The sequence below is a fragment of the Cnephaeus nilssonii genome, assembly GCF_951640355.1.
Source record: "Cnephaeus nilssonii genome assembly, chromosome: 3".
Taxonomy (NCBI): Eukaryota; Metazoa; Chordata; class Mammalia; order Chiroptera; family Vespertilionidae; genus Cnephaeus; species Cnephaeus nilssonii.
Genome location: NC_137074.1, coordinates 2,046,409 through 2,073,078, shown reverse-complemented (window position 1 = coordinate 2,073,078; position 26,670 = coordinate 2,046,409). Strand labels below are relative to the sequence as shown.

The 26,670-nt window shown below is 53.2% G+C and overlaps 2 protein-coding genes across 4 annotated transcripts in view; both read right to left on the bottom strand.

Moving 5' to 3' along the window:
* MRPS6 (mitochondrial ribosomal protein S6) overlaps positions 1–26,670 on the bottom strand; it is a 56,164-nt gene that overhangs the window by 9,611 nt on the left and 19,883 nt on the right. Inside the window, exon 2 of the mRNA XM_079767389.1 lies at positions 4,057–4,196. Within this exon, the coding sequence (XP_079623515.1) occupies positions 4,057–4,196 (140 nt within the window). The remainder of the gene's footprint in view (positions 1–4,056; positions 4,197–26,670) is intronic.
* The window catches only part of SLC5A3 (solute carrier family 5 member 3), a 39,894-nt gene continuing 19,887 nt past the window's right edge, over positions 6,664–26,670 (bottom strand). For 2 of the 3 annotated variants that reach the window (XM_079767386.1, XM_079767385.1), the window contains exon 2: positions 6,664–24,727. In XM_079767386.1, coding sequence (XP_079623512.1) covers positions 22,239–24,395 — 2,157 coding nt within the window. In that variant the 5' untranslated portion in view covers positions 24,396–24,727 and the 3' untranslated portion in view covers positions 6,664–22,238. The remainder of the gene's footprint in view (positions 24,728–26,670) is intronic. The other variant, XM_079767384.1, reaches the window with a different exon arrangement.

Here is a 26,670-nt window from a genome sequence, read left to right as displayed (position 1 = left end):
GTTTGGAGCCAAAGCATCTTGGAGCCTTTTGGAGACAGAACACAGACTGTCTGGGTGCCAGGCCTGGACTCTGTGGGTCAGACCCGCCGAAGCCAGCTCCCCGCGGCAGTGAGCCCCCACCTCAGACCCAGGCCTCTGCACGGAAGGCCTCGCCTTCTCCCATCTGCGGCTCCCACAGACAGCCACGGCCCCGCGGCCGGCTCCTGCACACCTGGCCCCGCCACTAAAGCAGCCCCAGGCCGCTGCGGCCTGCCCTGCGAGCCCACGGGGAACCTGCACACAGGACGGGCGGGCTGCAGGCCGGACTACGCTGCCGCAGGCATAGGACATGGGAATGCACAAGACATGGAAATGCCCGGGACATGGGAGTGCGTGAGACATGGGAATGAATGGCAACGTGGGAACGCATGGGACATGGGAACACACAGGAGATGGGAACACATGGGAATGCACGGGAACATGGGGCGCTGGCCGCTGGGAAGACCACAGCAGGGCGTCCGTCTCCGCGGGGCTGGGGCCAGCTCTCCGGGAGCGGGCTGGGCACCCGGGGGGAGGAGTCAGTCAGATCGCACTGGTGCCCAGAGCCAGCTCTTTCGTCACTGCGACCGTGCAGGGCGCTCACCGCGTGCAGCACGTCTTCGCTGCTCACACCCAGTCCCGCTTCAGAGCGGATGAGAAGAGGGACGGACAGGGAGGAAAGCCTCCCGGGCTTGTGTTCCGAAGTCAGCCGCTTCGCTGCCGCCAGCGCAGGCCGGCCTGGGCGGCCACGGCCTCTGCTCCCCCCCAGCAGCAGCCCTCCGGGGTCTCGGGCCAGCCCATCCCGGGGAGGGAGAGCCGGACCAGCACGCTCAGCGGGAGGCACCGGGGTGCTTCTGCAGCCACTGCTGCTAAGGGAATGAATGGCAACATGGGAACACATGGGACATGGGAACATGGGCGCCCGCTCCTGCCGCCCCTCCTGCCCGTGCGCCGGCCCTGTCTCCCTCCGCACCCCCGTGCCTGCCACAGGTTGATGAGGTGCAGGGAGCACGCAAAGGCACACGGAGAGATCTAGGGGCCTCCACGAGGCCGAAGCAAACGCAGAGGGAATGAACCCAGGCCTCCTAAGAACCCGCGCCGAGGCCTGCTCCGTGGTCTCCAGACACGGCCTCCGGCCTCCACCTGGACAGCAGAAGACTCCCCCCCCCCCCCGCCCGCACCCCAGCCTGCCCCCCCTCCCCCCGGCACCCCAGCCTGGCCCACCTCCCCCCTGCGGCCCCCGGCACCCCAGCCTGCCTACCCCCCACACCCCAGCCTGCCCACCCCCCACACCCCAGCCTGGCCCACCTCCCCCCCCCAGCACCCCAGCCTGCCCCCCCCACCCCAGCCTGGCCCACCTCCCCCCGCTTCCGGCACCCCAGACTGCCCGCCCCCCACACCCCAGCCTGGCCCAATAGTCAACTGCTCCCTGTTCCTAAACGCGCCGCACCAGGGGGACAGCTGACATGGGAAGTGACTTCCCTGGAAACAGCCTGTCAGTTTTTAGTCAGATGACGCCCGAGATGCCACCGTCCCTGATGGAGGAGCCTGGCCGGGCTCCCTCGGCGGCCAGCTGGAGCGAGAGCGGCACTGAAAACGTGCCGTCACCTCCGAGACTGAGCCATTAGCCATCAGGTGGTTCCAGTGGGAAAACAGGTTCCCAGGACGAACAACAGACTCACAGACAGATGTTCTGGAATGTTCCTAGCGCAGGGCTGACCAACTGACCCCTGGACTGTAACGACTGTGTTTTTATTTTGGGCATAAGCTGCACGCGTGGGCCTGATGCAGTCAGCAGCAGCAGGTGCCCCGCCAGCGGCCGCCGCGCCCTCCGCGGCTGAGCCCAATGCAGGTCTCTCCCACGGAAGCCCTTCCGCACCCCGGTTTCCCTTCCGGCCGGCGTGGCACGTGTGCGGCAGCGTGTGATGCGGGGAAGGAGGGGGGTGGGGAATGGCAGAGGCAGTCACCCCACATGATGGGACGCTCCTGACAGACGCCTGGCTGTGAGCCGGGCAGGCGAACCTGTGCGGGTCCTGCCCTCACGGCCGGCGGTGCCCAGCAGGTCGGCCACGTGTACGGAAGCCCCCAACGCAACTGCAAACTGGAATCAGCAACCACGACCGTCACAGGAGCCACCTGAGGCCCAGGAGTCCGCGCACACCTCTTCTCCCCGCAGCGCCGCCCAGGGTGACAATGAGACATCTCACACAGAGAGTCTCGGGGGCACCGGGGCTCACGCAGCAGCCACGCAACACCGGCTCCCACACAGCAGCCTCGGGACGGGGTCAGGGCCCCGCCGGAATCCAGGGCACGGCCGCCAGGCAGCTCAGGAAGAGCTGCTGACTGCGCAGGGCTCCGGGCCGGTGAGACGTGCGAGGTCCCGCACCGCCCTGACGCAGACACCGCACCTAGCCGGCCTGGGGAGCCAGCACTTCACAGTCCACTCGCTGGGGAGCATTACCTTCCACAACACCGATGTACCCCGAAAACAGCGTCTACAGAGGCTCCTCGGGGGCGCCCCCCGCTCCGCGTCTGTGTGTACCGCACACCGGAGAACGCTGCTTCTCCTGCGCAGCCTGAACGGAGGGCAGGAGGAAAGCTCAGTGGAGCGAGCTCGGGGCCGCGCAGGACCAGGGACGGCGATGCTGTCTTCTCGGCTCTGGCTCAGGCTCAGGCCCGGGGGCTTTCCAGGACCGGAATCTGTCCGACCCACGAGGGAGGCAGAGCCAGCCCGCCCAGCACGCGTGGACACAGCTGCCCAGGGTGCGGTGCTCGGATGCAGCAGCACCACCCACCCGGGAGAGTGCTGGTCATACCGACCCTCCCCGCGAAACCCTCCCCGCGCCCTCCCCCAAAGGGCAGAGGAGAGCGCCGGCTGCACACCCCGGAAAGCACACGAGGGGACCCCAACTCCCCGGTGAGTGCCTTCCACCAGAGAACCCGGCTCGCCATTCTCCTCTTTAAACGAAAAGGCAGAAGGATCCATACGCAGCCTTGCTGGGAAAACCAAACCCCTTCATGGTTAAGGTTTTTTTAACGTTACACGCAACCTCCATCCGCACCGTTACTATGACGGTGCAAGAGGAACAGCCACTGTGCACGCACGTTGCCTAGCAACGCCTCAGGCACTCTGCAGAGGTGTCTGGAGAAGCAGAGCCAGCACAGACAGGTGCAGCCACCCGGGGAGCGTGCGGGGGCCCGGCTCGGCAGGGTTAACCGCAGTGAGAAAGCCTCAGTGAGCGGCCCGCCGCCTACCCCACGGACCCTCCATCGCATGAACGACTACCTCCACCTTCGCCACCCCTCCTCCAGGGAGCCCAGCGGTTCGAGGGGCCCTCCCTCCAAACCAGAAACCAGGGCTTAGAGAAGCTTCGTACCAACTCAACAAACTGGGCTCAAAGAATTCTCCACAGGACTTTTCTTCTACTACAGACTCAAGTCCTTGGCACGGCTGAGGAAGTGGTTATATATAGGGTGTCCCAAAAAATGTATACACACACTCTGAGTAATTAACAAGGCAGTGTTTGTTAAAATACATCTCATTTCCGAGATGGAGCTCTCGGCTGTCAAGCTGTGCACGCACTTTTTGGGACACCCTGTGCTGTGACAGAGTCCCTCACCGGGAGCTGTGCCCAGAGGCTGAGCAGATGCCGGGGCTGGGCGCTGGGTGCAGCGCAGTCGGGGCACCTGGGGCTTGTTGTCTGCAACCTGCATGTTCACAAGGACACACTGAGCACGTGCACGACACACTGCTCACGGGGTCTTCTCAAGGCCAAGGGGAAGGAAATGCCCGGGGAAAGCGATGCCCAGGGTGACAATGAGCCATCTCCCGCAATCGGAAGCTTGAACACCCGTTGCTCCCAGCCCGACCTGTGTGTGTGCTGACCACAGGGATGGGCCGGCATCACCCCCACCCTCCTGCAGCGCCCTCTGCTCGCCACGCAGCTGCCCACGCCGGGCGGCGGGACCAGTCCTTCCTCAGAGGCGTGCGCAGGCCCTTCCGGAGCTGCCCGCCTCCTCCGCTCAGCGAGGACTCACCCTCCTCTGCTGTGCCGCTGGCTGTGGGCAGAGATCCGATAAGGAAGCGCCCGCTCCCCCAGGTTCTCCAAGTTCCTCACGATCGCCCCCCTGTCCATCAGGGCTTCTATCGTCCGCTTCAACGCAGCAGCAGTCTCGGGCTGTTTCGTTCCGTTTGTTTTTAAAAAGAAGGAAAAAACACATCAGAATCAACGTAAGAACTGGAATGACCGAGTCTGTCAGCTCTAATCAGAAGAGCTCTACTGGGAGAAACCTTGGGGTCAAAGCAACAGAAACTTGGGCTATCTTAAAATTAAAAAAGAGGAGAGGGAGAGAGCAGGAGAGAGAGACAGAGAGCGGGAGAGAGCAGGAGAGAGAGCGGGAGAGAGAGGCTGACATTTGCTGTACAGGAAGCGGGAGCTCACAGGTGCGAAGGGAACTCGGCGGCAGCCGCCTCGCCGTTCAGGGGCCAGAGCAGCTCCGGTCGGTCGGGAGGCAGGAGCTCAGGGGTGGCTCTTCCGAGCGCCGCGGCCGGATGGAGCAGCGCCAGTCACGGTCCGGCCTGGGTCCCACGGCTCCCAACTCCAGCTCCAGGGACGAGCATCCTTTTGGCAGGACACAGCCCATCCCACCAAAACCACAGCCGCGGGCAGGCTTTCCCCCACAGAAACCTGGGCGACTGCGACCCCAGGAGGCTGATGGGGACCCCCCTCTGCCCGCACGGAGCGCACACTCTGAGAGAGGGTGGCACTGACACCCGGGCAGGGCAGCGACACGGGCACTGACATGGGCAGCGCTGGCGGGAGAGCTCGGCGGCGGGGAGGCCGGTTCGCTCCTGACAGGGAGCCGCAGAGGACGAGCGACCAGGCGACCAGGCTCGGCACGCAGGGGAGGCGCGGAGGGCGAGGCGCACGAGGAAGGAGCAGGCGGCCCGGGGCGGAGGTCAGGACAGGAGGGTTGAGAGTAAGAAGCTTCCCGCCATAAATCCCGTCACCCAGGGAGGAGACTCTCCGCACGGGCACACAGCCACGGGGCCGATGCCGTCCCGGTAACCCCGCTAACGTCATGGGACAGGAGGGGCGAGTGGCCGAGGGCACCGGAGGACGGGGCGGAGGGTGTGGTTGGGACACGCCGAGCCTGAGATGCCGCAGCTCCTTGGGGGGGCGGGGGGGAGGGGCAGGGGCTCGGGATGCAGCCTAAGCTCCGAACAACAGGCGGATCAGTTACACCCAGGTCCCCGACGCCCAGGAGCAGGGGTCCCTGCGGAGGGGGCGTGAGGAGGAGAGAAGCGCAGCAGGGAAGCTCGGGAGCACAGGCACGGGGCTGAGGAGAGGCCTCGCAGGCAGGGAGGCGATGGGGAGGCCCAGAGAGCTGAGGACACGGGCCTCGGCGCGGAGAGAGGGCCAGCGGGAGGCGGGGGGCCCCGTGGTACAGGGTTCGCAGCAAGGAAGCGCAGCACCCGCGGGCAGAGGAGTGTGAGCTGCGTCAGGAGAGAGGAGTCCCGGCGAGTCCGCAGTGAGCGGTCAGCTGCGAGGTGGCAGGGCTTGCAACAAGGTCAGTGATGTGGCGGCTGTGTTTGCTGTCACTGCTACACGCCCCACCGGCCCGGGGTTCCACTGTTACATATTTAATACACACACACACACACACACACACACACACACACACACACACACACAGTGTGGAGGCGGGTCTCTGAGCGACGCGGTGCCTGCGTGAGGCGGGCAGCTGGCCTGCAGGAGGGCCTGATGCGGGAGGACCAGTGAGGACGCGACGTCGGGAGGAGGCCCGAGGGCCCGGAAGGAGGGGACACCCCTCCCAGCACCCCGGGGGGTGCCGCACAGACCCTGCCGTGCAGGGGGGACCTCGGGAAACGCACCTCCCGGGCTCAGCCTGCGCCGAGTGAAAACTGCGGCCCGTCCGTGTGCGTCCGGGAAGCCATAAAGCCCGCCTCTCCCGCTCCTCCGACTGCGGAGCGCGGAGCCCTGGTGCGGGGCCAGGCAGAAGCTGTTCCCTTCCCCTGCACGCGGCGGCCCCCCGGGATTTTCAAAATGCCACGGGAACCTGCGCCCGCCTATGAGAACACACACTTCCCGAAAACAACAGAAAAACCTTCACGCTGACACCGACTGGGGGGAGTCTGAGGCGAGGGCTGCTGCAACTGCGCACCCCTCCTGACTGCGCACCCCCCCTGACTGCGCACCCCCCCTGACTGCGCACCCCTCCTGACTGCGCACCCCCCCTGACTGCGCACCCCCCCCTGACTGCGCACCCCCCCTGACTGCGCACCCCTCCTGACTGCGCACCCCCCCTGACTGCGCACCCCCCCTGACTGCGCACCCCTCCTGACTGCGCACCCCCTCCTGACTGCGCACCCCCCCTGACTGCGCACCCCCCCCTGACTGCGCACCCCCCCTGACTGCGCACCCCTCCTGACTGCGCACCCCCCCTGACTGCGCACCCCCCCTGACTGCGCACCCCTCCTGACTGCGCACCCCTCCTGACTGCGCACCCCCCCCTGACTGCGCACCCCCCCTGACTGCGCACCCCCCCTGACTGCGCACCCCTCCTGACTGCGCACCCCTCCTGACTGCGCACCCCTCCTGACTGCGCACCCCTCCTGCGGTGTGACTCTCCCGCATCTCACGCGTGGTCAGCGTCGCAGGCGCCGCACTGCTAACAGCAGTGCAAGGTTCCATTTCATTAAAAACGCTATTTCTTGACCTGGTATCACACCGGTTATCTTGTGATGAGGTGGGTGAACAGTCTCTCCAAATAAATAAGCGTTACAAGAACAAAACAAACTCTGATTGATTACTACTAGTCTCCTGATTAGCTACCCGAATCACACATTTTGGTTTTAGTTTGCGCTATTAAAAAGGAATGTATCTCATTACCTCTGGTCTTTTTAAATTCCAACTCAACTATTTACAGCATAAAACATGGAGACCCTCTTTTGAAGGAAGAGCTTGTGAAATAAAATACTTTCTGTCTAAAAAGGGGGAAAGCTACCCAGTAAGAATGTAACTTAGGAAAATATCAAAACCCATTTTGTTTGACTTTGGTATGTCAAGGTCAAATCGTAAACTACTTGAAGAGACACACTCATTTCACTGTCATTTCAAATTAGCCCAAAGTTTGAAAAGCAAGATGAATGAAGGTGGGGTAAAATACTTCCTGCTCATTGGGGAGCTCAGCTTCTCCCATATGCCGGGCCTCGTCACTAACTGTGGGGCCAGCGAACCAGGGCCGTGGGCCGCGTCTGCCTCCCAGCCCGTCTGTGCAGACAGAGCCTTTTCAGGCAGCTCCCGGCCATGGCGCCCGCAGACACGTCCAGGAGAGCCCCCGGGGCCAGCAGCCGAACCTGGCACTACCTGGCACCTTCCGCTCCGCACTGCCACGGCTGGAGGGAAGCGGGCAAGGCCCCCTCCACGCAGCCCACATACCCGGACAAAACCATGGCCTGGGCCACGGAGTTACAGACAGTGACCTCCCCGTGGGGTGGGCCCCAGGCAGAACACAGGGCACCAACCTAGCAAACTTCAGCTGGCTGTCCCAATCTCCACAGCATTCAGAAGGGGGTCTGCAAACTCACCAGTCCGCCCAGCAAGCTCGTGATCCAACCAATCCAGGCTGCCAACTGCAGCTTTCCTCATTGAAGTAAAATGTTTAGCCCTAGCCAGTGAGGTTCAGTGGATAGAACATCAGCCCGGGGATTGAAGGGTCCCGGGTTCGATTCCCATCAAGGGCGCGTACCTCGGTTGCAGGCTCAATCCTCAACCTCTGTCAGGGCACGTGTGGGAGGCAACCAATCAATGTTTCTCACACTCTCTCACATCCATGTTTTTCTCTGTCTCTTCCCCTCTCTCCAACTCTCTCTAAAAATCAATGTTAAAACAAATATCCTCAGGGGAGGATTAACAAAAAAGAAAATTCACCCTAGACAAAAGTAAAATCAATTTTTGATCTTATTAATTACTAAAACTACTGGTATTCAGTCTACAAAAGAAGCCTGGAGGAATGAAACCCAATAGCTAGCTTCAACTATCTGCAGGGTTACTATGCAAAAAGATATTTTACTGGATCCCAAAGGTTAAAGTGGGATCGAAGGGTAGAATCACAGAGACACGAGCCTTCCTGTACTGAGAACAGCTCTCTGGACCTCACAGCCACGTGGGAGCGCAGCAGCTGCCTCTGAAGCTGACCTACGACCCCACAGCGCACAGACAGGCCACCACCCCTGGTCCCTCTCCTCACGGGGCAGGAGGCAGGCCTGCTGACTCCTATCTAAAGGCCCTGCCCGGAATGAAGTCCAGGACCACCCTGCCACCACTCGTCACCCCCAAGTCGCTCTGAAATGGAACTGGCTTTTGTAAAAACGACCAGCTGCCCGGCAGTGAGGAACGCATGCTGCCAGTCGGTGGGGGAGATGCTGGAGGAGGCGCTGCACCCTGACCCTGCCGATGGGCGTCCGGTGACGGTGGCAGGGGCTCCGGAGCCGAGCCCGTGCTGCAGCATGAGGAGTCCGGCCTGCGACCATCACTGGGAGGAGCCATTTGTTAAGGCCCCCGAATGTCCACCTGGAAACACGCTCTCGGCGTGTCTTCCCGAAGACCAGGCTTTCCCAGCTGCTCCCTGCGGGAGCCCCCTCCACAGGCAGCGTGGGGCCTGAGCCAGTCCCTGCTGGTTAAAAACGTGGAGACAGCCATGAACGCAGACGCAGTGCGTCAGAGGAAAGGGCAGCTGAGCCAGGCGCCGCTGGAGCCCGAGGCCGCCCGGCTCCCGGGACTCAGGGGGGCAGTGCTCCCGACGGGGGTCAGGGACCGCGGACCAGCCCACACCCTAGACCCCGACGGCGGCACCCACCGCTCTGGGAGGCGCAGGGGGTCTGCTGGGGTCGGGCTAACAGCAGGACTGACGCCAGGAAGGAGGCTCGGATGGAATTTGGGGTGGCGTCAGCAGGGGCGCTCGCTGGGCCTCGTACAGGGAGAAGCCACGGGTTTTTTCTGCTCAAGGCAATATTTTGGCGAGAACATTGCAATTTCCGTTTCTTCACTCACCTACGCTGGTAAAAACGTAAACTCCTGGAGGGCAATTTACCAATAAGATTAGTCTAAAATGTGTGCGCCTTCACCCCAGTCACGCCTAGGGACTCACTCTGAATGTGGCCCCGGCACAGGACTTCACTGTGGGAACATTGGCCGCGATGCTATTAGGACAGGGAGCAAGGGGACACACAGGCAGTTGTCCGTTAACAGACCGGTTCAATACTTTACTTCCACTGACTGGACAAGTCCTGTGCAGCCATTAACACACAGGGCGTGGAGCCTCAAATGCTGACATGAAAATACTTCAATAATAAAGAAATCAGCATGTGAGTCAACCTACATTCTCTTCCAAAGAAAGAAGTTAATGATGTGCACACACAAAAAGCAAGTCTGGATGAATATGCAGCAAAACGCTATTAGCTTGCTCTGGGTAATAAGTATTCTTTTATTAAACACTTGGTTATCTGATTTATTTTGCAGAGCAATGAAAAGGCGCTTCGAAACAAACTTGTAGGGCAGCCTGAGTCTTGCTTGAAGGACTGCTCCCCCTCCATCAATGCCAAGTGCTCTTACAACAGATCCTCACGGGCACTGCGTTAGGGCCCGACCCTCCGCCGCAGCACTGCGCGCTCCCTGGCCGGCTCCGCACCCACGGCTGCGGGATGGTGCAACGCCAGGGGGCGGCTCAGTGGTTACGGAGAGCCTCGCGGCCGTGCTCTGGCATCGGGCTGCCACCGCGGCGGCTCGTCTCTCGGGAATTGGGGAAACGAGTCTGTGAGTCAGGGCTGGGCACCCCAGGCCCTGGAGTTAGGCAGCCAACGGAACGAGGTGAGGAGGAAGTGAGAGCAACTTGCTCCTTCAAAGGCCACGTGACCAGGACTGAGTGTCTGGAGACCCAGGAAACCTAACATTAAAATGTGCTCTTTAAGGGCAGTGATGAAAATAAGGAGCCCAGAGCGGAAGGGGAGAAAAGAAAGATCCGAGGAGCAGGGGCCCGTGGCTGTGAGCTCAGCGCGGACCAATGCCAGGGCCGCGGCAGCGCACACGCCAGCCGGCTGAGGGTGCGGGCGCAGGGGCAGCAGATGGCCCGTGCCGCGGCCCCAGCTGCAAGGCAGGCAGAAGCCTCAAGAGCATGAACGGGCTTGCCTACTCTCCAACGCAGGGGCATCGGAGGGACCCTGTTGCCCCACGAGCTCAGACAGGAATGCCTGCACCATACCAACGGCTAGCACATAGATTTCCAGAACGAGCCCACAGAGCAAGAAGGAAGGCCTGGCTGCATGGGCATGAAGCTACGGGCTGTCAGTTACTGGGTCTAGATTAACACAAATCCGTGTAGCTCAGCCACACTGCTTGTTCCTACTTAGTCCACTTGTGTCCGAGGTCTCCAGTTTAGGAATATCGTTTGGGGGTCATTCTCAGTCACATCTGGGGGCCGGTTCCTCTCAGGATTTGGTAAGTCCGAGGACAAAGATGGCATCGCACACACTGGAATCATGGAGGAAGCTCTAAACACTAGATGCCTGCGCCTCACCCTCGGAGATTTCTGCTCAGTTGGCCTGGATTTCAAAAATCTTGGGCAATAGAATTGTTTCCAGCGCCCAGGTGCACACCAAGGTGAGAACCACATTCCGGAAGGAAGGTGCTTGGCTTCGCATCCCCCCCAAGGTAATGATTATGAAGGATTTTCAGCAACCATCTCCTCCAGCTCTAATTTAAGGGTCATAAAGCTCCCCTTTGCTCCCAGAACTAAGAGCCCCCCTTGAATGTGAAAGAGCAATGACAACCCCAACAGGTGACTGCTAGTTGATACCACTTCCCCAGCAGGCAACGGCAGACCCACGGAGCCCGTGATTCCTCATCGGAAGACATTCCAGAACCCACCATCTGTTTCCTGGGAGATTTCCATTTCCGCCCTCCCCCGCCCCTCCAGATGCGCATACAGATGAATACAAGGAGCCGGGAACAGAAAGATTGGCAGGAGGCCTGTTACTATGGCAGCGAGTAAATGAAATGCCAAAGCCCATGAAACGGATAGGGAGAGCAGGGATCAGGTGGACGCCTAGCCACCTGTCTTGCTGACGGCTCTCCTTCAGGCACATTCAGTCCCTGCCTTCGCCTGAGGTTTCAGCCTCCTAGAGAGGGAAGAGGACACTCGGAGTGAGTGACAGGGAGACCAGGGAGGAGAGGCAGCAAAGGGTTTGACTCTCTTATGACCAAAGGGTTCTAAGAAAATTCTGCTTGGACCTGGTGAGTCTTCTAAACATCTGTGTATGGGATTAGCAAAAATACCAGTTAGGTGACTGGTTTAAAAAGGCAGAATCAGAAACGCGGGCTTTGAAGTCGGATTTGCACACGAGCTGAACACACCAAAGGCGTGTCCACCGGCTGGGCCGCTCGGTGGTGCTTCATTCCAGCGGTGGAGGAAGGCAGGTGAGGCGCTGCGCTCCTCTGGAGAGCAGGGAGGAGGGGTACAAGCAGAGGGTCACAGGAACCCACCCCTGCAAGATGCAGCCCCTTCCTACAGCGCCCCTCCTCTGCAACCCCAACGGGTCCCTTCCATTCCCCCCGGCCTGCAGTGTGCCTACTCAGGAGCACCCCTCCTTCCCTCACGAGGCCCCTCCAGGCGGCATCCTACTCCCCTCACCGCAGGCCGAGAGGCACAGGCACAGGGCGCCCCATAAAGGTCTGATGGACACATGAGCCAACGAGGAAAGGGAGAGACAGGGGTGCGAGCTCTACCTGCACTTAATCAACTAGCCAGGAAGCCAGGATGAAGCCAGGTCGTGAGATCCGAGGACAAGTAAGATCTCTGTTGCAGAGGAACACGGCAACATTTTGGGGTGGGGGTGGGAGAGAGGCAGAGATGCATAAGGAAGCTAACACACAGCGTTTTAATCAAAAACAGCTGCAAGTTAAGGAACCAGGAGTAAGCAGGTGAAAGACAGAAAAAAAAGACATGGTGGAGACTCATAAAGGTGCCTCCAAACATCTAAATAAAGATTCTTGGGCCAGAATAAAAACAAAACAAAACAGTGGACGTTCAACTTCTAGAGTGTGCAGGGAATACTACAATACACCCGGACTGTGGGAGCTATGAAAACTTCTGGAACCGGAGTCAGCAAGCTCCATGTAGAGACACGAGGCCTTCACAGAGAATCCGCCACTGGCCATGACAATGAACCCTCAAAGCAGAACTGGGAGGAGAGCCAGGGCGAGGCCGCCCTCCTTTTGCCTGATGTGTTTCTCATCCCACAGTCTCTAAGAGCAACAGCATCACCTGGAGCCTACATTCAACTTGGAGGCCACATGCAAAAGGGGATGGCAATTGCCTCAAAATTATCCCCCCAAAAACCTTAAAAAGTCAGTCTTGCGCCATCATAGTAATAAGGTAAGCAAGAACTACCAATGGATGCTTAAGGTAGGGATTCAGGTTTAATGAGGAATACGTTACTGATCGTCTCCAATGACCTCCCACAAAGGACTTACTACGAAAAGGAAAGAGGAAGTTGACAGCGGAGAAGCCGCGGACCACTGGTGGTCCGTGAGGTCCGAAAGGTTGGCGACGCTGATCTAAACCAAGTATCAAACCTGATGTCAACCACACCGGGACAACGCGTCCCCCGCCCCCAGTGTGAAGCAGTGAGGACGTAGTGGTTATGCTGACTTCCCGCCCAAATTCAGCGATCTAATCGTGAGGAAGCAAACAGACCCAAACTGAGGGGGCGGTCACAGAATGACTGTCCTCCAGATGTCAAACACCTCAGCGCCCTGAGAGACAGAGAGGCTGAGGAACCCACCCAGATTAAAGGAGACACCTGCAAACACTAAATGCAACCGACTGGCCTCTGAACTTAAAAAATTTCAAAAAAAAGCTTTGCTATAAAAGGACATAATTGAAAAGCAACGTTTGAATACCTATTTAAAATGTATCACTATTACTTTCCAGACTTTGGTAACTATAGTATTTGGATGAGTGACTGTCCTTATCTTAGGGAATATGCCCCCATGTACTGAGTGGGTAGAGGGGAATGATGTTTGCAACTGAGCTCACAGTGCAGAAACGTGTGTGATTAGAGAAAATGCCAGAGCTAATGTGGCCAACATTACATCAGCTCCTGGTGAGCCTCGATGACGACTCCTGGCTTCTTCACTCTTCTACAGCTTTCCTACAACTTGAAATCACTTCGAAACCAGAAGCTGAGAACACGATGGATGTTTTTGTTTGCTCTCTGAGCTACATGCACCTCCGCTCTCAGTGCCTGTGAGCCCACGCTCACATGGGTCCGAGGCAGCGGTCCCCGGGGGCGGCGCTCACTGGAGCCCGGCAGGGCCCAGGACAGGAACCGTGTACAGACCCCACTCTGAGCCCTCACACTGCAAATGACACATGTTCACACGGAAAACACTCAGCCACAGAAATGTCCATTATTTATTTTATTCAAAGTTGGTACATAAGTGCTAACATTTCCATAAAATAATTACTATACTTCAGTTACAGGACAAAAATACCACAGAAAGGCATATACTTTGCAAGAAATGTAGTTCATCTTAAGTTTCCAAATACGTTTGAAGGCGAATGCAGCAGCTGGCAGAAATCACACACAGTACACAGAGAACAGTTATTCCACCGTCAGGGGTGAGAAATGACGGCTCTTTAGCAGATCTGCTTCTTTTTTTTTCTTTTTTTAAATAATAACACTTTTAAAAACACATGAAACCAAGATCATACATGTCTACAATTTTGAAAATCAGATTGTATACAGTAGGTTAAAATAGTCAAGCTAGAACTGTCACGTATGGTTAACAATCCTAATCTACAATCTCAATTGTATTCCTTTCAATATGTAAATAACCTGGTTTAATCAAATTCTACTTTCTGCTTGTAACAAAAACATTGTATGAGATGGACCCAACTAGCTCTATACCTTAAAAAAAAAAAAAGCTGCAGACAATGAAGAGTACACTGGAAATCTATTTACAATTCAAAAAACTCACAATAATTCAGCAACTTCATTTATGATTACATTTGGTCTACAATGAATAACTGATGAATTGGTACATGTACACAATACACACGACACCCCCCAGTGCACAGCTGGTCTCTCAACAAAAGCCTGAAGGAAGCAGGAAGGCAGGACACTGGAAGACGTTCTTCAATGTGGACATCTTCTGAAACTGCGTGACTATTCCACAGCCACGGCATCAGTCAGAGCGGCGTGCTCTGCTGACGCTGGCCTGAAGCAATGGATGAAGCATCTCAAAGGACACGACACAGGAGCGGGTTTTCTTCTTGGAGAAGACTACTGACCTTTGCACAGCAACTGTGCTTGAAATCCACCTCATCAAACCAACAAAGAGCACGGAGAAGCCAACGCGGTGCGTGTGATTGCCAACCTGCGTCTGGGCAGCAGGAAGCAGGATGTCCACGCAAACAAGGGCCAGCCCCGCTCTGTGTCTGAACGCTGCTGGCAATCCACACACGGAAGCAGTCCTGGTGGGGCAGCAGGGAAGGACTCCACACCATCATCTAACGGAACGTGTCCTTATTACAAAAAATAAAGCTTTTGTATTGTAACAACCCACAGAGAAATCCATGAGCAAAAGACTTGTTGATCTGTTTGCCACTCAAAAGTTAGAGATCTCACAGTGAAGTCAGGAGTTTCTATGATACATATTTACACGGCGAGGCCTCCTTCACCTAGACTAATTAAAGCAACCTTCATGGAAGTATAAACAAAAGATATTCTGACAAACAATCTTGCACAGCATTAAGTTCTTACACACGTCTGCATTTAAAAGCAACATGTAATGGCGCAGAGCACGTACTGCAAGAGACTACCAGGGTCTAGCTGCCTGGCCTGGCCACCGGCTGCCGGGCCAAGGCGCTCCTCAGACCTGTCCTCTGTCCTGCCTTCCTGGTGCTCCCCTCTCTCAGCCCAAAGCCTGAGGCTTTACCTTCTAGATAAAGCTGGAGGGACGCCCCGCTACTTCCTGGTGTCAGGTGAACCCCTCCAGCACCTGTCCCATTAGCGTACCCAGCTTCCATCCCCATCCCAGGGTATCAGAGTTGACCAAGTCTTTCCCTAAGAAGGCAGAGGTGGAGAGAGAGAAACATCAATGATGAGAGAATGATGGACCGGCTGCCTCCTGCACACCCTATACTGGGGCTCAAGCTCACAACCCAGGCATGTGCCCTGACCAGGAATTGAACTGTGACCTCCTGGTTCATAGGTCAACCCTCAACCACTGAGCCATGCCAGCCGGGCTCCTCATTCACTCTTGATAAACAGGAACTATTCAGGTACAGAAAGTTAGGGTAAGATAACAATGCCAAGCAGAACCAAACACACCATCTTCTTCTTTTGCTCACTCATTCACAGATTTCATCTGATCTGGTCTTGAAGCAGGTAATGGGACAGGCAAAGGGATCCTGCAGATTCTTACAGCCACTGTGAAAAGCAAAGCAGCTCATCCGGGCGAGCTCAGAATTGCTTTAGTGCTGGTAGCAGCTGCCCCTGTTAAAACGTGGAATTTCTCCACATTTCAGGGTGCTATTGATGGGAGATTAAATATCCTGAAGCTTTAAGATTAAAACAAACCATCCATCCTCTAATAGCTCTATCGCACAAGTTTGTCCAACCGTCCCACCCACCAAAAACCAAGTCTGTCCTTCTTTCTTTGCTTCCCGATTGTGGGACAGAGCCCCAGACCCCACTGTAGCTGGTGCTCCGCAAATGAAACTGGAGCATAATTGACATCTGTGTCCTCTCCCTCCACCAAAGAAACACCAGCTTCCTCAGATTATCGCCCTGAACTGCTGATCCTTTGGAGCCAGGTCATTGTCTAGGGCTTGCAATACTGTGGTCCCATCCGAACCCCAAACCCTGGCGGGTTCTGTGCTGGCACTTGTGGGATACTGAGTACCGTTACTCTTGTGCTTTCTACATGTGGAGACACACATGTGGACAGGATTTTGTACTTTCTCTGGGTCTTTGCCCTTTTCCCTATCATGGAATGTGAAATTGCTGTCACATACAGGTTCTCAGACACATCTATCAAACCTACATTGGATAATGATCAAGTTAAGATATACTCAGAAAATTAATATAAGTAACCTTACTTTTTAATTAAGGAAATAAACATGTACAATAAATAACATTTAAGCCGCAACAGCAATTGGAGCTACCTGGTTTCCTTGACCCTAAATGAAGGCTGCACATAAGGTACGTAAATATAAATGTACTTCTTTTACTTCCCTCACTAAAGCTGTAACAAAATTTAAAAAGAGAAACCAACCAGTTCCGATCAGGAAAAGGGGAGGTGTGAACTGGCAGTCAGCACTGGGACCAGAAGGCACTAGTCACAACACGAAGCTCAGAGGCGGATTCAATGACAGACGCACTCTAGACTGGCCTTTGACAATTTGGGATTTCAGTAAAGCAATGAGTTTAATCTGTTGCCAACTATTACAACAAAAAAGTGAGCTGTTAAAGAACGTTCCACTTAAAGAAGTCTAGGCTACACTGATGTGTTGGAAAAGTATCCAGACTAGTTAGTCCAGACCATTAACAAAAAAGAAACATTCCTTTATCCACAGCACGAGGGTAACGAGGTGAATTTACCGATAAGTCTCCAATAAGGCTGTGGTTACCTACTGTCAATTTGTGCTATTGCCAAAGTGACTGAAATATGTATTTCCCTTATTTTATTTATAGAGTTCTCTGACTGCAAATGTCTTGAACTGGGGGTGGGGGGTGTCATGGCAACAGTTACAGCGCTTTTCTGAGGAGAGCAAAGCCATGCATCCCGCTGAGAGGAAGCGGAGACCACTGTGCTTGGTCCTGCAGCTGCGTTATTTATTCTGGCATCTCTGTCTTCAAACAGGCTGTACATCCAGGTAACCACCCCAAACGGAAAGTCATTACCGAGCGAGGCTCATGGGTTAAGTCAACAGCTTCTGAGTATGGGGCTCCCCTGGAAAGTCAGGTTCATGGCATGAGTAATGATACAGATACACCGCATCGTTTACTTCTGAATAAAAGACTGCATGCCCATGGTTAAGGCTGTCCGTTACCACATAAATGGCATGGTCTAACCCGACACAGAAAACTCAATCTATCTTTCAGAAAGGATTTGAGATGGAAACCAAAACAGATGCCACCACATGCCTTTAGACATCAATGAGCCGCTGAAAGCCTTGTTCCCAGCTGTGGAGGGAGCAGCTTACACAAAAACATGTACACGAGTAAGGACATCGAGCGTGGGACCCAGCACTGGCCACGCCTGTTAATTATCGGGCCCTTAGGTAAATGCTGTTCTCGGAGTAAAGGTAGCTGAACACTAGTCTTCCGACAGGGGTCAGACCAACGCATGCCGATGGAGAGACGTGACTTGAATGGAGGAAAAGGGGTTGAGTCAACCAAGTCTAACCAAGTGTAGGAACCGAGATTACTTCTCGTGCAGTCCAATTTCAGACCTAACTAGTACAAAAGGGTTTCTCTAGATGCCAACTGATTACTCCAACTTTTTACCTTTAATTAAAGCAAGAACAAGGCTTTTTGGCATCAAAACGCCGTTCCTCTCTGCACTGTGCACAGTCATTTCAAAATTATTCTCAAAACTTCTTTTTTTAAAATTAGGGAGACAGCAGTAATTAAATTCACAAGACCTTTTGAAATGTCTCGTGAATTTAATTACTGCTGTCTCCCTAATTTTTAAAAAAGAAGTTTTGAGAATAAAATCCTGAATTAGGGCTTTTATTATTCGTGAACACGAACTCTGAGAAATCATTCTTGAGAATTAACAGATTAAGCTAATAGAAATGTGGTATTTTTTAGACACATCTATAGTTATGAATCATTACTTGGATACAAGTTTTCACACTTAAGAGCAGCGCTTTTGCACACCATAGCAATCAGCCTGGAAATGAACTAAGAGGACAAAAGGCCAAGCCGAGGGGAAGAATTAAAGCAGCTGAAGGAGAGAAATCAGGGAGAAGACCAGTCTCTCTGGAGGACCGGTGGGTGGGTGTCTGGAGGACAGGTGGGTGTCTCCCTCTGGAGGACAGGTGGGTGGGTGTCTCTCTGGAGGGTGGGTGGGTGTCTCGCTGGAGGACAGGTGGGGATTCTCACAAACAGAAATACAGCCTTACTAGTCAAGTCTTCAACACTGAAGTGACTAAGCATTTAACACTTGGCTCATGAGAAACCTTATGAATACTGAAGCCTAAAACCATTCAAATACTAGTCATTTTAACCTCAACTATGTTAATAAGCTCATACTTTACAACATCTAACATCAAAGCAGGGTTTAACAGGCTGCATCTTATTTACTGGGGCCCTAACCTGTATGGGGAGGGGTTTAAACTGGCTGAGAGTCAAGATGCTGAGAATTCAAGGACTGTGGTCCTACAACTTTTAAGCTAATGTCTGTCCTTGACCGACTTGCTAACCGTACCTCCCAGGTACTTCCCAGCATCTCACTGAACAGTTCTCCCGATTCCTCAGGAGAGTTTTGTCCTGGCAAGTCTCTGTGGTCACATGATTGAACAGGGATGGTCCTGACCCACCTCTCCACCCAAGCCTGGCACGGCGAGATGTCACTGCCTGTGCCCATGTGGTCCTTTCCAGCCGCAGCATCAGATGGCGGTGCAGAGAGGAGTAACGGACAGGAAAGCAGTAAGCAGATACTCCCGGTGGGAACACCGACGGCCTGATCTTCCAATGGCTGGGAATACAGCCACTCTGCAGGGTGGTAAAAATGAGACTAACCCATCACCTACATTAAATGTTATTCGAGGGGGGGGCAGATCCCCACGCCCAGAAGAGGGAAGGAGCAATGGAGTGCCTGAGACCGCGGAGACGTGGCCCCACAGCCAGGACACACTGCAGCTTCCCCTCCCTCGGCCGCAGGCTGAGCTGTGACCAGCCTTTCCACAAGTGCTGGGTCCCTGCTCACTAGCGGAGGTGCCATCCCAACAGCTATGGCTACTGTGACCCTCTCAGCGCAGACAATGGAACAGGAAGCGGTGGAGGTCGGATCTGCGGGATCTGGCCCCGGACAGCACGCTGCTCTGCGTGGTGCCTCTCTAAGGCAGAGACAGCGGGATAACCTCACGGGAAAGGAGCTGGGAAAGCGGGCTCAGGCGTTTCAAAGCTGCTTACTACCTCAGGGCGGCAGGACAAAATGCTGAGATGACCAGAGGAATGAGAGGTCCCACACAGAGCCACTGACTATTCTGCAAACCAGAGCAATAAGCTCTCTCATCAGACCTTGAGACTAAGACGGCCTAAAGGACAAATCAAGCCCTGGGGCCACCATTAACCCAGGTTAGACTAGATCTCCTCCCCCTCTGAAGACCAGTGTCCTCACCTCATTTTGACTCTCAACTATCTTAGTCTCTACTCCTCGTAGTCAATTCTGAACCTTAGCTTGAGCCAATATAAAAATATATACATGTTTATACAGAGATCAATACCACTTAGGACTCATTTAGTTAGTGTGCAGGATGAACATTTTTGCTAGCTGAAGACAGACCACGTATCATTCCATGAACAATCATTCTAATGAACTTAGACTGAGAAGTGAACCCCTGAAATGAAGCTGCCCTCAGCAATCTACATCCATTCAAGCACGTTATCTACTGCTGGGAACAGCAAGGCAAGCTTCAGGGACTTCAGTCTAAACAAAGTGATGTTTACACTGCAAACAACAAACAACCCTAATGGATATGCTAATAGTCATTCCGTATCTACAGGCTTTAGTACTCTAAACTTGACCTACTGCTATATACACACGAACAGACACAAGATGATGCATTTCACTATTATACTAAGACAACAGCAGAGAAGGCAGGGGGACCCTAATACTCCAAAAATGAGGACTCGACATAAAATAAAAGGGGAGCCTACATAAACACCACCGACTCATTTATGCTTTAAGTACAAAGGGTGAGAAGGCTGCCGAGCCAGTAGGGCGATCCTCACTGCTGAGCTACCAGCAATGTAGTCAAAGAAATGCTAATTCCTCCAACTGAATGGCATTTTGAAAAATCTAAGATCCTGTTATTTCTCAAATGCGGAAGGCTATCTCAGAGGAGGAACATTCTTTGAGAAAAGGATGAACCATGAGTCCAGAGTTGGACACCTGGCTGTCTGTTCTTCCCAGTGGAGGTTGTAATAACCTTGGACGTGTCACAGCCTCAGCCTCCAGACCAGAAAAGGATGGTCCCTACTTATTTGGCCCCCAACTTATAAACCTTAGGAATGAAATTGAGGAAAAGTTCTACAAGGCACTGTAAGCTCTCAACAACCATGCTGTTCACATGTGAAGCACTTTCTCGGCTACAGCCTCAGTCCGTCAGAAAGCCTCCGGTGGCGGGAAGACATTAAGCTGCCCGATCATTTCTAAATCAACTCTGGACTAATCAAGTCCATCATTAATGAAACTGGTTTATAGAGTACAAAATAGTTAATGTCATTAGGACTGAGTTTTGATTCAAAACCTACAAAAGTACCTAAAAAAGTAATAATTTTGCCTAGATATAAGCTTAATAAAATCATGCGATTTAAAAAGTGTCAGAGAGTCCAGAAAGCCAAGGGAAGCAGATACACGGGCAGTGTCCTCCGTCTGTCAGGGAGCTGGAGGGGGGTGCACAGGCACAGAACCACGGAATCCGCGGAGCCCCTCCAACACCTTCTGGGCACCTGGTCCTCGAGAGGGGGCATCAGCCCGTGAAGGCCGATTCCCACCTATGGAGGCTGCAACGGTGAGCCAAGCCATGTCCAGATGAAGGGTCCTATGATCACACAGGTCCTGTAACCCCGCCGGGAGACACTCTACGAAACCAGAAGCTCCTGCTCACAGCACTCACACGTGCTGTCCATTCTGTGAGGTCTCTACTGACGATCTACCCACGGCAAAGCATGCACCGAGTGTCCTGTTCCTCATGGCCAGTTTGCATTCCAACATCTCTCATGCTCTAAGTCACTTAACTTTTTAAGCAAAAATGTACAGGCCGGGAACGGATGGTAAGTCTTTTGAAAAGGTGTATCAAGAAAAACACTTATCAAGAATACAATATGATCTCAGAATTAAATTCTCCCTCTAAAGCCTTAACAACCTCAGTGTATCTGTGATCTGATCAAGCAGGGCAACCCAGCACAAAGGCAGTGTCCATTTTTCTTCCAATTTCTGAACATAACTTCCAACTGGATCTACTTGGGAAGGCATCTGGCTAAGAAAGAACGTCACCCAACGCCAAGAACATACCTAGAGGATTAGTGGAGTACAAGCAATCGTCTGCTTAGCACAAGCTGATCAAACACGGCATAGGGGCTGCAAAATTCCCAACAATATGAACCACCTGAATTTGGCCAATGAACGTGGAGGTCATCAGCAATGTTTACTTCATCTTCCCCCCATAACCACTTAAACATACAATAATGACATACAACTTTATATGAAGACAGACTTGGTGGTCATCTGAGTATGGTTCACTAAAATTCAAAGTGGGGAAAAAGGAACTGAACAAACTTTCCCCCAACACTGCATATCCCGGTGGTACAGGAACAGCTGCAGAAAGATCTTCTTCCTTCCTTTTGGCAATCAGAATCCATAGGCTCATGCTAACCCAATGAACCTGGCAGCTAGCTTGTCCTGAAACAAGCACCTCACTAGCACATAAGTTAGACTTTCAGTACATAATTGATTATACAATGTCTACAAGTGCAAATTTTTAAAACAATGGTAGTAGGGATTACAGAGACAGGGAAAAAACTGGGAAATGAGCAAGTCTTCTACTTCAGGTGAAGACCTACCAGGACCTGGCAGTGTAGACAGTTCACTTTCTCGTGACAGCTTCTATCTGCTCTAGGTGCTCTGTGAGAATAATTGGTCTTACTTTGGTATGAAAAATTTTAAACCATATTTGCACAATTCAGTCTATTAAACAAGCTTTGCTTCATTTAGGTTGAAAATTACTTTCATCCGTCTCTGGGAAAATGAAGTCTTGCAAATAGATGATGTTCTGCTAAGTAAAAATTGGCTAAAACCTACAGCGTAAACAATGCCTGAAAGATGCAACAGTTACGTAAGTTTTTTTCCAAAGACCAGTATTTTCTTAAGTTACCGTCTCACCATATCCTTAGAAGTTCATAAGGAAAAATAAACAAACATGAAAATTCCAAGCGAACACACAGCAAAGAGCCCAATATCCAGTATCAGTTTAACGTGCGGAGGCTCTTCCAACATCTGCAAACAGACGGCCTCCTCCTCCGCCAGGTCTCTGAGACTCCTCTTGCTGAGGCTCTTACTTTTAAAGCCGCAGAACCAATCTATTAACTTGCAGCAGCGACCTCCATCCTCTGCTTCTTTCTTTCTCTCTTTTTCCCCCATGAGCGCTGCCTGCCCATTGGAATAAGCATCCACTGGTGTTTCTGCCTCTGAATGCCCTAAGGAAGCCGCGGGGTGGCCCTCCTCTCTGCAGGGCCCCAGGAGATTCACGTCTTCCGGCTGAAGGCCCTTGATGCTATCTTCCGATTTCCCGTTGGGAATGATGTGGGTGATGGGCTCACTGTTCTCACTGCATCTCAGGATGCTCTTCTCCTGCATTTTGTATGGCTCGTCTTTCGGGGAGCAGCTCTCCTCCACCACCACGCTCTTCTTCGACCAGAAGGTGGTGGTACGGATTTGTTCCTTCGTGGGCGGCGCCGTGAGAAGGCTCACAATCACAGTAATGAGCCCAGTGACCCAAAACAGCGCTGTGGCCACGTACATGTAGTGAATGTCTTTGATGAAGCCGGGCCTGTTGTCGGGCTGGTCACACTCCGGGGCCCGGTAGGTGAAGGCTAGGATTAAGCGCACGGCTCCAAGAACAAAGCCAGCCACTCCACCATAGAAAGCCCCCTGTTCGTTGCAGCGCTTCCAGAAAATTGCCAGAAGGAACAGGGCCGCAACGGGGGGCGTCAGGTAATCTGCCACCTCCTGAATGTAGAGGTACATCTGGCCTCCTTGCATCTCCACGATGATGGGCACCCAGGCGATGCTGATCACCACCATGAAAGCCACAAATACCCTCCCCACGATCATCAGTTCCCGGGAGCCGGCGTTCTTGCGGACGAGTTTGTACACATCCAGGGTGAAGATGGTGCTGGCGCTGTTAAAGATCGAGTCCAAGTCACTCATCAGAGCTGCGATCATCACCGCCATCATCAGGCCCCGGAGGCCCACGGGGACCAGGTTCATCACCAGGCGCGGGTACGCGATATTGGAGCACCCGGCTCTGCTTCCACACACCTGCATGCAGTGCTCCGGGTTGATGCAAGCTATGTCATCCGCAAACAGTATCCTGGAAATCATGCCTGGGACCACAATGATAAACATGGGCAGAAGCTTCAAGAAGCCGGCCATCAGAGTGGAGCCTTTGGCGTGCGCGATGTTTTTAGCTGCCAGGACCCTCTGCACGATGACTTGGTCGGCGCACCAGTACCACACGGAAGCTGGGGTCTGCCCGAGAATGAATCCAGGCCAAGGCACGTCTTCGTCTGTCGGACTCCGCAACATTTTCAGCGCATTCTTCTTCGGGTGGACTTTACAAGAATTTGTGTTGGAAAGGTTGTATGTCAACAGGATGGAAGTGACATTGGGTGAGGCCAACATGTACCTTCTCTTAACTTCCTCAAACCCGCCAACCTCCATCATGCTAATAACCATAAGTGTGAGGGCCCCCACGATCATGAGCAGCGCCTGGAGCGTGTCTGTGTAGATCACCGCCACGAGGCCTCCGGTGACAGTCAGCAAGGCGGTCATGCCAATGAGCAGGATGACAGACACATACAGGTTCCAACCCAAAGACTCCTGGATAAAGAGGGCGCCTGAATACAGATCCACTGAGAGCTTGGTGAAGATATAGAGAATCAGAGACAAGGCTGCAAAATAGACCTGAATCCTATGGCCACCGAACCGCTTGGACAAGTACTCAGGCATGGTGTATACCCCCGACCGGATGTAAATGGGGACGAAAACCCATCCCAGAAGTTGCAACAGCAGTAAGGCATTGAACTCCCAGGCACCGACTGCAAATCCACTTGCAGCTCCAGATCCCGCCAGCCCAATGAAGTGCTCACTCCCAATGTTGCTCACAAACAGAGAGGCACCGATCGCTACCCAGGTCATAGAGCGCCCAGCCAGGAAGTACCCACTCACGGTGCTCCTGTTAGACTTCCACATGGCAAAGAAACCAATGCACAGGACCAGGACAAAGTACAGGGCCACGATGGCAATGTCTGCTGTCTCCAGCACAGCCCTCATTTTGGGAACTCTGTGAGTAAAGGTGTCCGATAACAGAAGTGTCCGACTTTTTATTTACTCATTAGTAAGCCAGCCAAGGCTGTAAACCGTACGTGACCTGGACTACAGAGCACCAGGGCAGGCCAGTCTTTGTCCTTTGGTTTGCTGTCTTGATGGTGGTGTTGTGATAAACGTGGAAGGAGACAGTTTAAATTTTCCTCCGCTTCTTAACTGGGATTGAGAACTTAGCTCGTACTCTTAATCCACTCTCACCAGACCGTCAGCATTTGCTCGGGTGCGGGAGGAGAAATTCTGAGTTGCAGCTAAGTCTAGTGAAGCCTACTGTACCAACCCTGCAAGGCAGCAAAGACAAAAGACAAAGGTTGAATTAGAGGAAGCGCTCACCAAGCGATGAGGAAATGTTCAGTCTAACAAAACGGCGCAACAAGACATTCTTTATAAAAAGAAAAAAAACTCTGAAAATATATTTCATTTCCACAGAAAAGAGCAATCTATACCATCACAGCTGATACTTAAAAGTCAGTGAAAATATTTATCATTTTGAACTAAGAATAAAAGTTAATTGACTCATAATTAAATGGCCTAACTTCTCTAGCAACTAAGAACTGTTGGCCGTGACATTGCCCTTTCGTTCTTACTATGTGTCTCAGACTGGAACAGGCACCAAGATCTTAAAGCACCTTAAAAGGGAAAAAACACTAATTATTCATAAAGAGCATCAAAATGAATCTTCAAATACTATAAACCCCAAGAGAAATACGACAGCCAGGAAGTCCCTGGAGAACAGACAGGCGGTTCTTCCCAGGTGTGTCCTCTCCCCCAAACAGGAAGAAAGCACTGCTTAGTCTGTGCAAATCTAATGTTATAAAATGTTCCCAGATTCCTACTAAAAATGTCCATCTGTGCTAGTGATCATACGGGAACCTAGAAACTGTGAGGCGACTCCTGCCCTAAAGGGAAAAAGGCACGCGACACACACACACAAAGCGGGAACATACAACTCAAAAAATAACCCCAATTTATTCTTCCGAGAGCAGAAGACACTGAATGATTTAAAGTTCAAGGCCATTTCCCTTCCTTCCTCTTCATCAAACAATTATTTCCAAGAAAATCTCTGAGCAGATAAAAGCACCGACAAAGGCTTGATTTTGTTGAGTACTTTTTTTCTTTTAATGCTTTCCTGTTGAAAGATATAGAACGCAGGGATAGGAGGAAGATGAGAAAGATTCCTGGAAGACCGGAAAATAATTCGATTTTTATTATATCTTCCAAATCTCAACAAAACAGACATCTGTCAATCATCTTCAGTCAGTGAGACAGGTATTTTTCAATCTGGATTAAGAAAATCACTCTGCAAAACACATTTAAATGTACTTAAGATCAAATTTACAGATTTGATGGTTTTTCTCCTGGAAAAGAGATAAATTCTGAATCTTCAAAGTTAATTATCATTGTAGCCCACAGATCAACATGAAGAACATTGTTATTCAAATCCTGCCTTCAAAAAAATAAAAATAAACAAACCCTGCCTTCCACGTGATGCAGAACCTCAGAGTGAAATGTTCTATGCTTGGCAAGGCACGTTCTTTGTGAATCTAGGCATTTTTCTTTAAAAGCAAGCAGCAAACTTAAGGCCTGTAAAGGATACTAAAGCTACCTCTTTTCAAAACTGTTCTCCATAGATCCCAGTCCTCAACACTACAGCCCACAGCTTGCACGGCGGGGAAAGGAGCCGGGACACTCACTCAGTGAGACCCCTGCGGATTAGGCTCCTGGGCCTCGTTCATACCGCTGCCCAGAGAGCAAACGGCTCCGTCCCACCCTGACGCCTGTTTTAGCGTAACGCACTGCAGTCGGTACAGAGGGAAGGGCAGAAACCCTTCCTCCCAGAAGCCAGTGTCAGCGAGGGCTGGCCCGGCGCGTCCTTCTGCCCAAACCCCGAAGGCAGGCAGAGTTCCGTGTCACTCTCCCACCGACAAAGAACCTTCTGGTTTTTAGAAAGAACCACCTAACTTTTAATCGAGTCTAACAGATGACCCATACACAGCAGCTATTTCCCAGGGTCAGGTCCTCACGCAGAACGGGAACTGCTGTGGCCGGCGAACCTGCCCCCGACATGCAGGCGCCCCCGGCCTCGTTTCCACACGGAGAAGCCCAGCTCACTGGTCAGAGGGCCTTTCGGGCGTCACTCTGCTCAGTGGCAGCAGCAGACCTGTGTTTCCAGGAAGGGACAAGCACCCCGAGTGGGTTTTGTTGGGGGGAGGGAGGGGAGGGG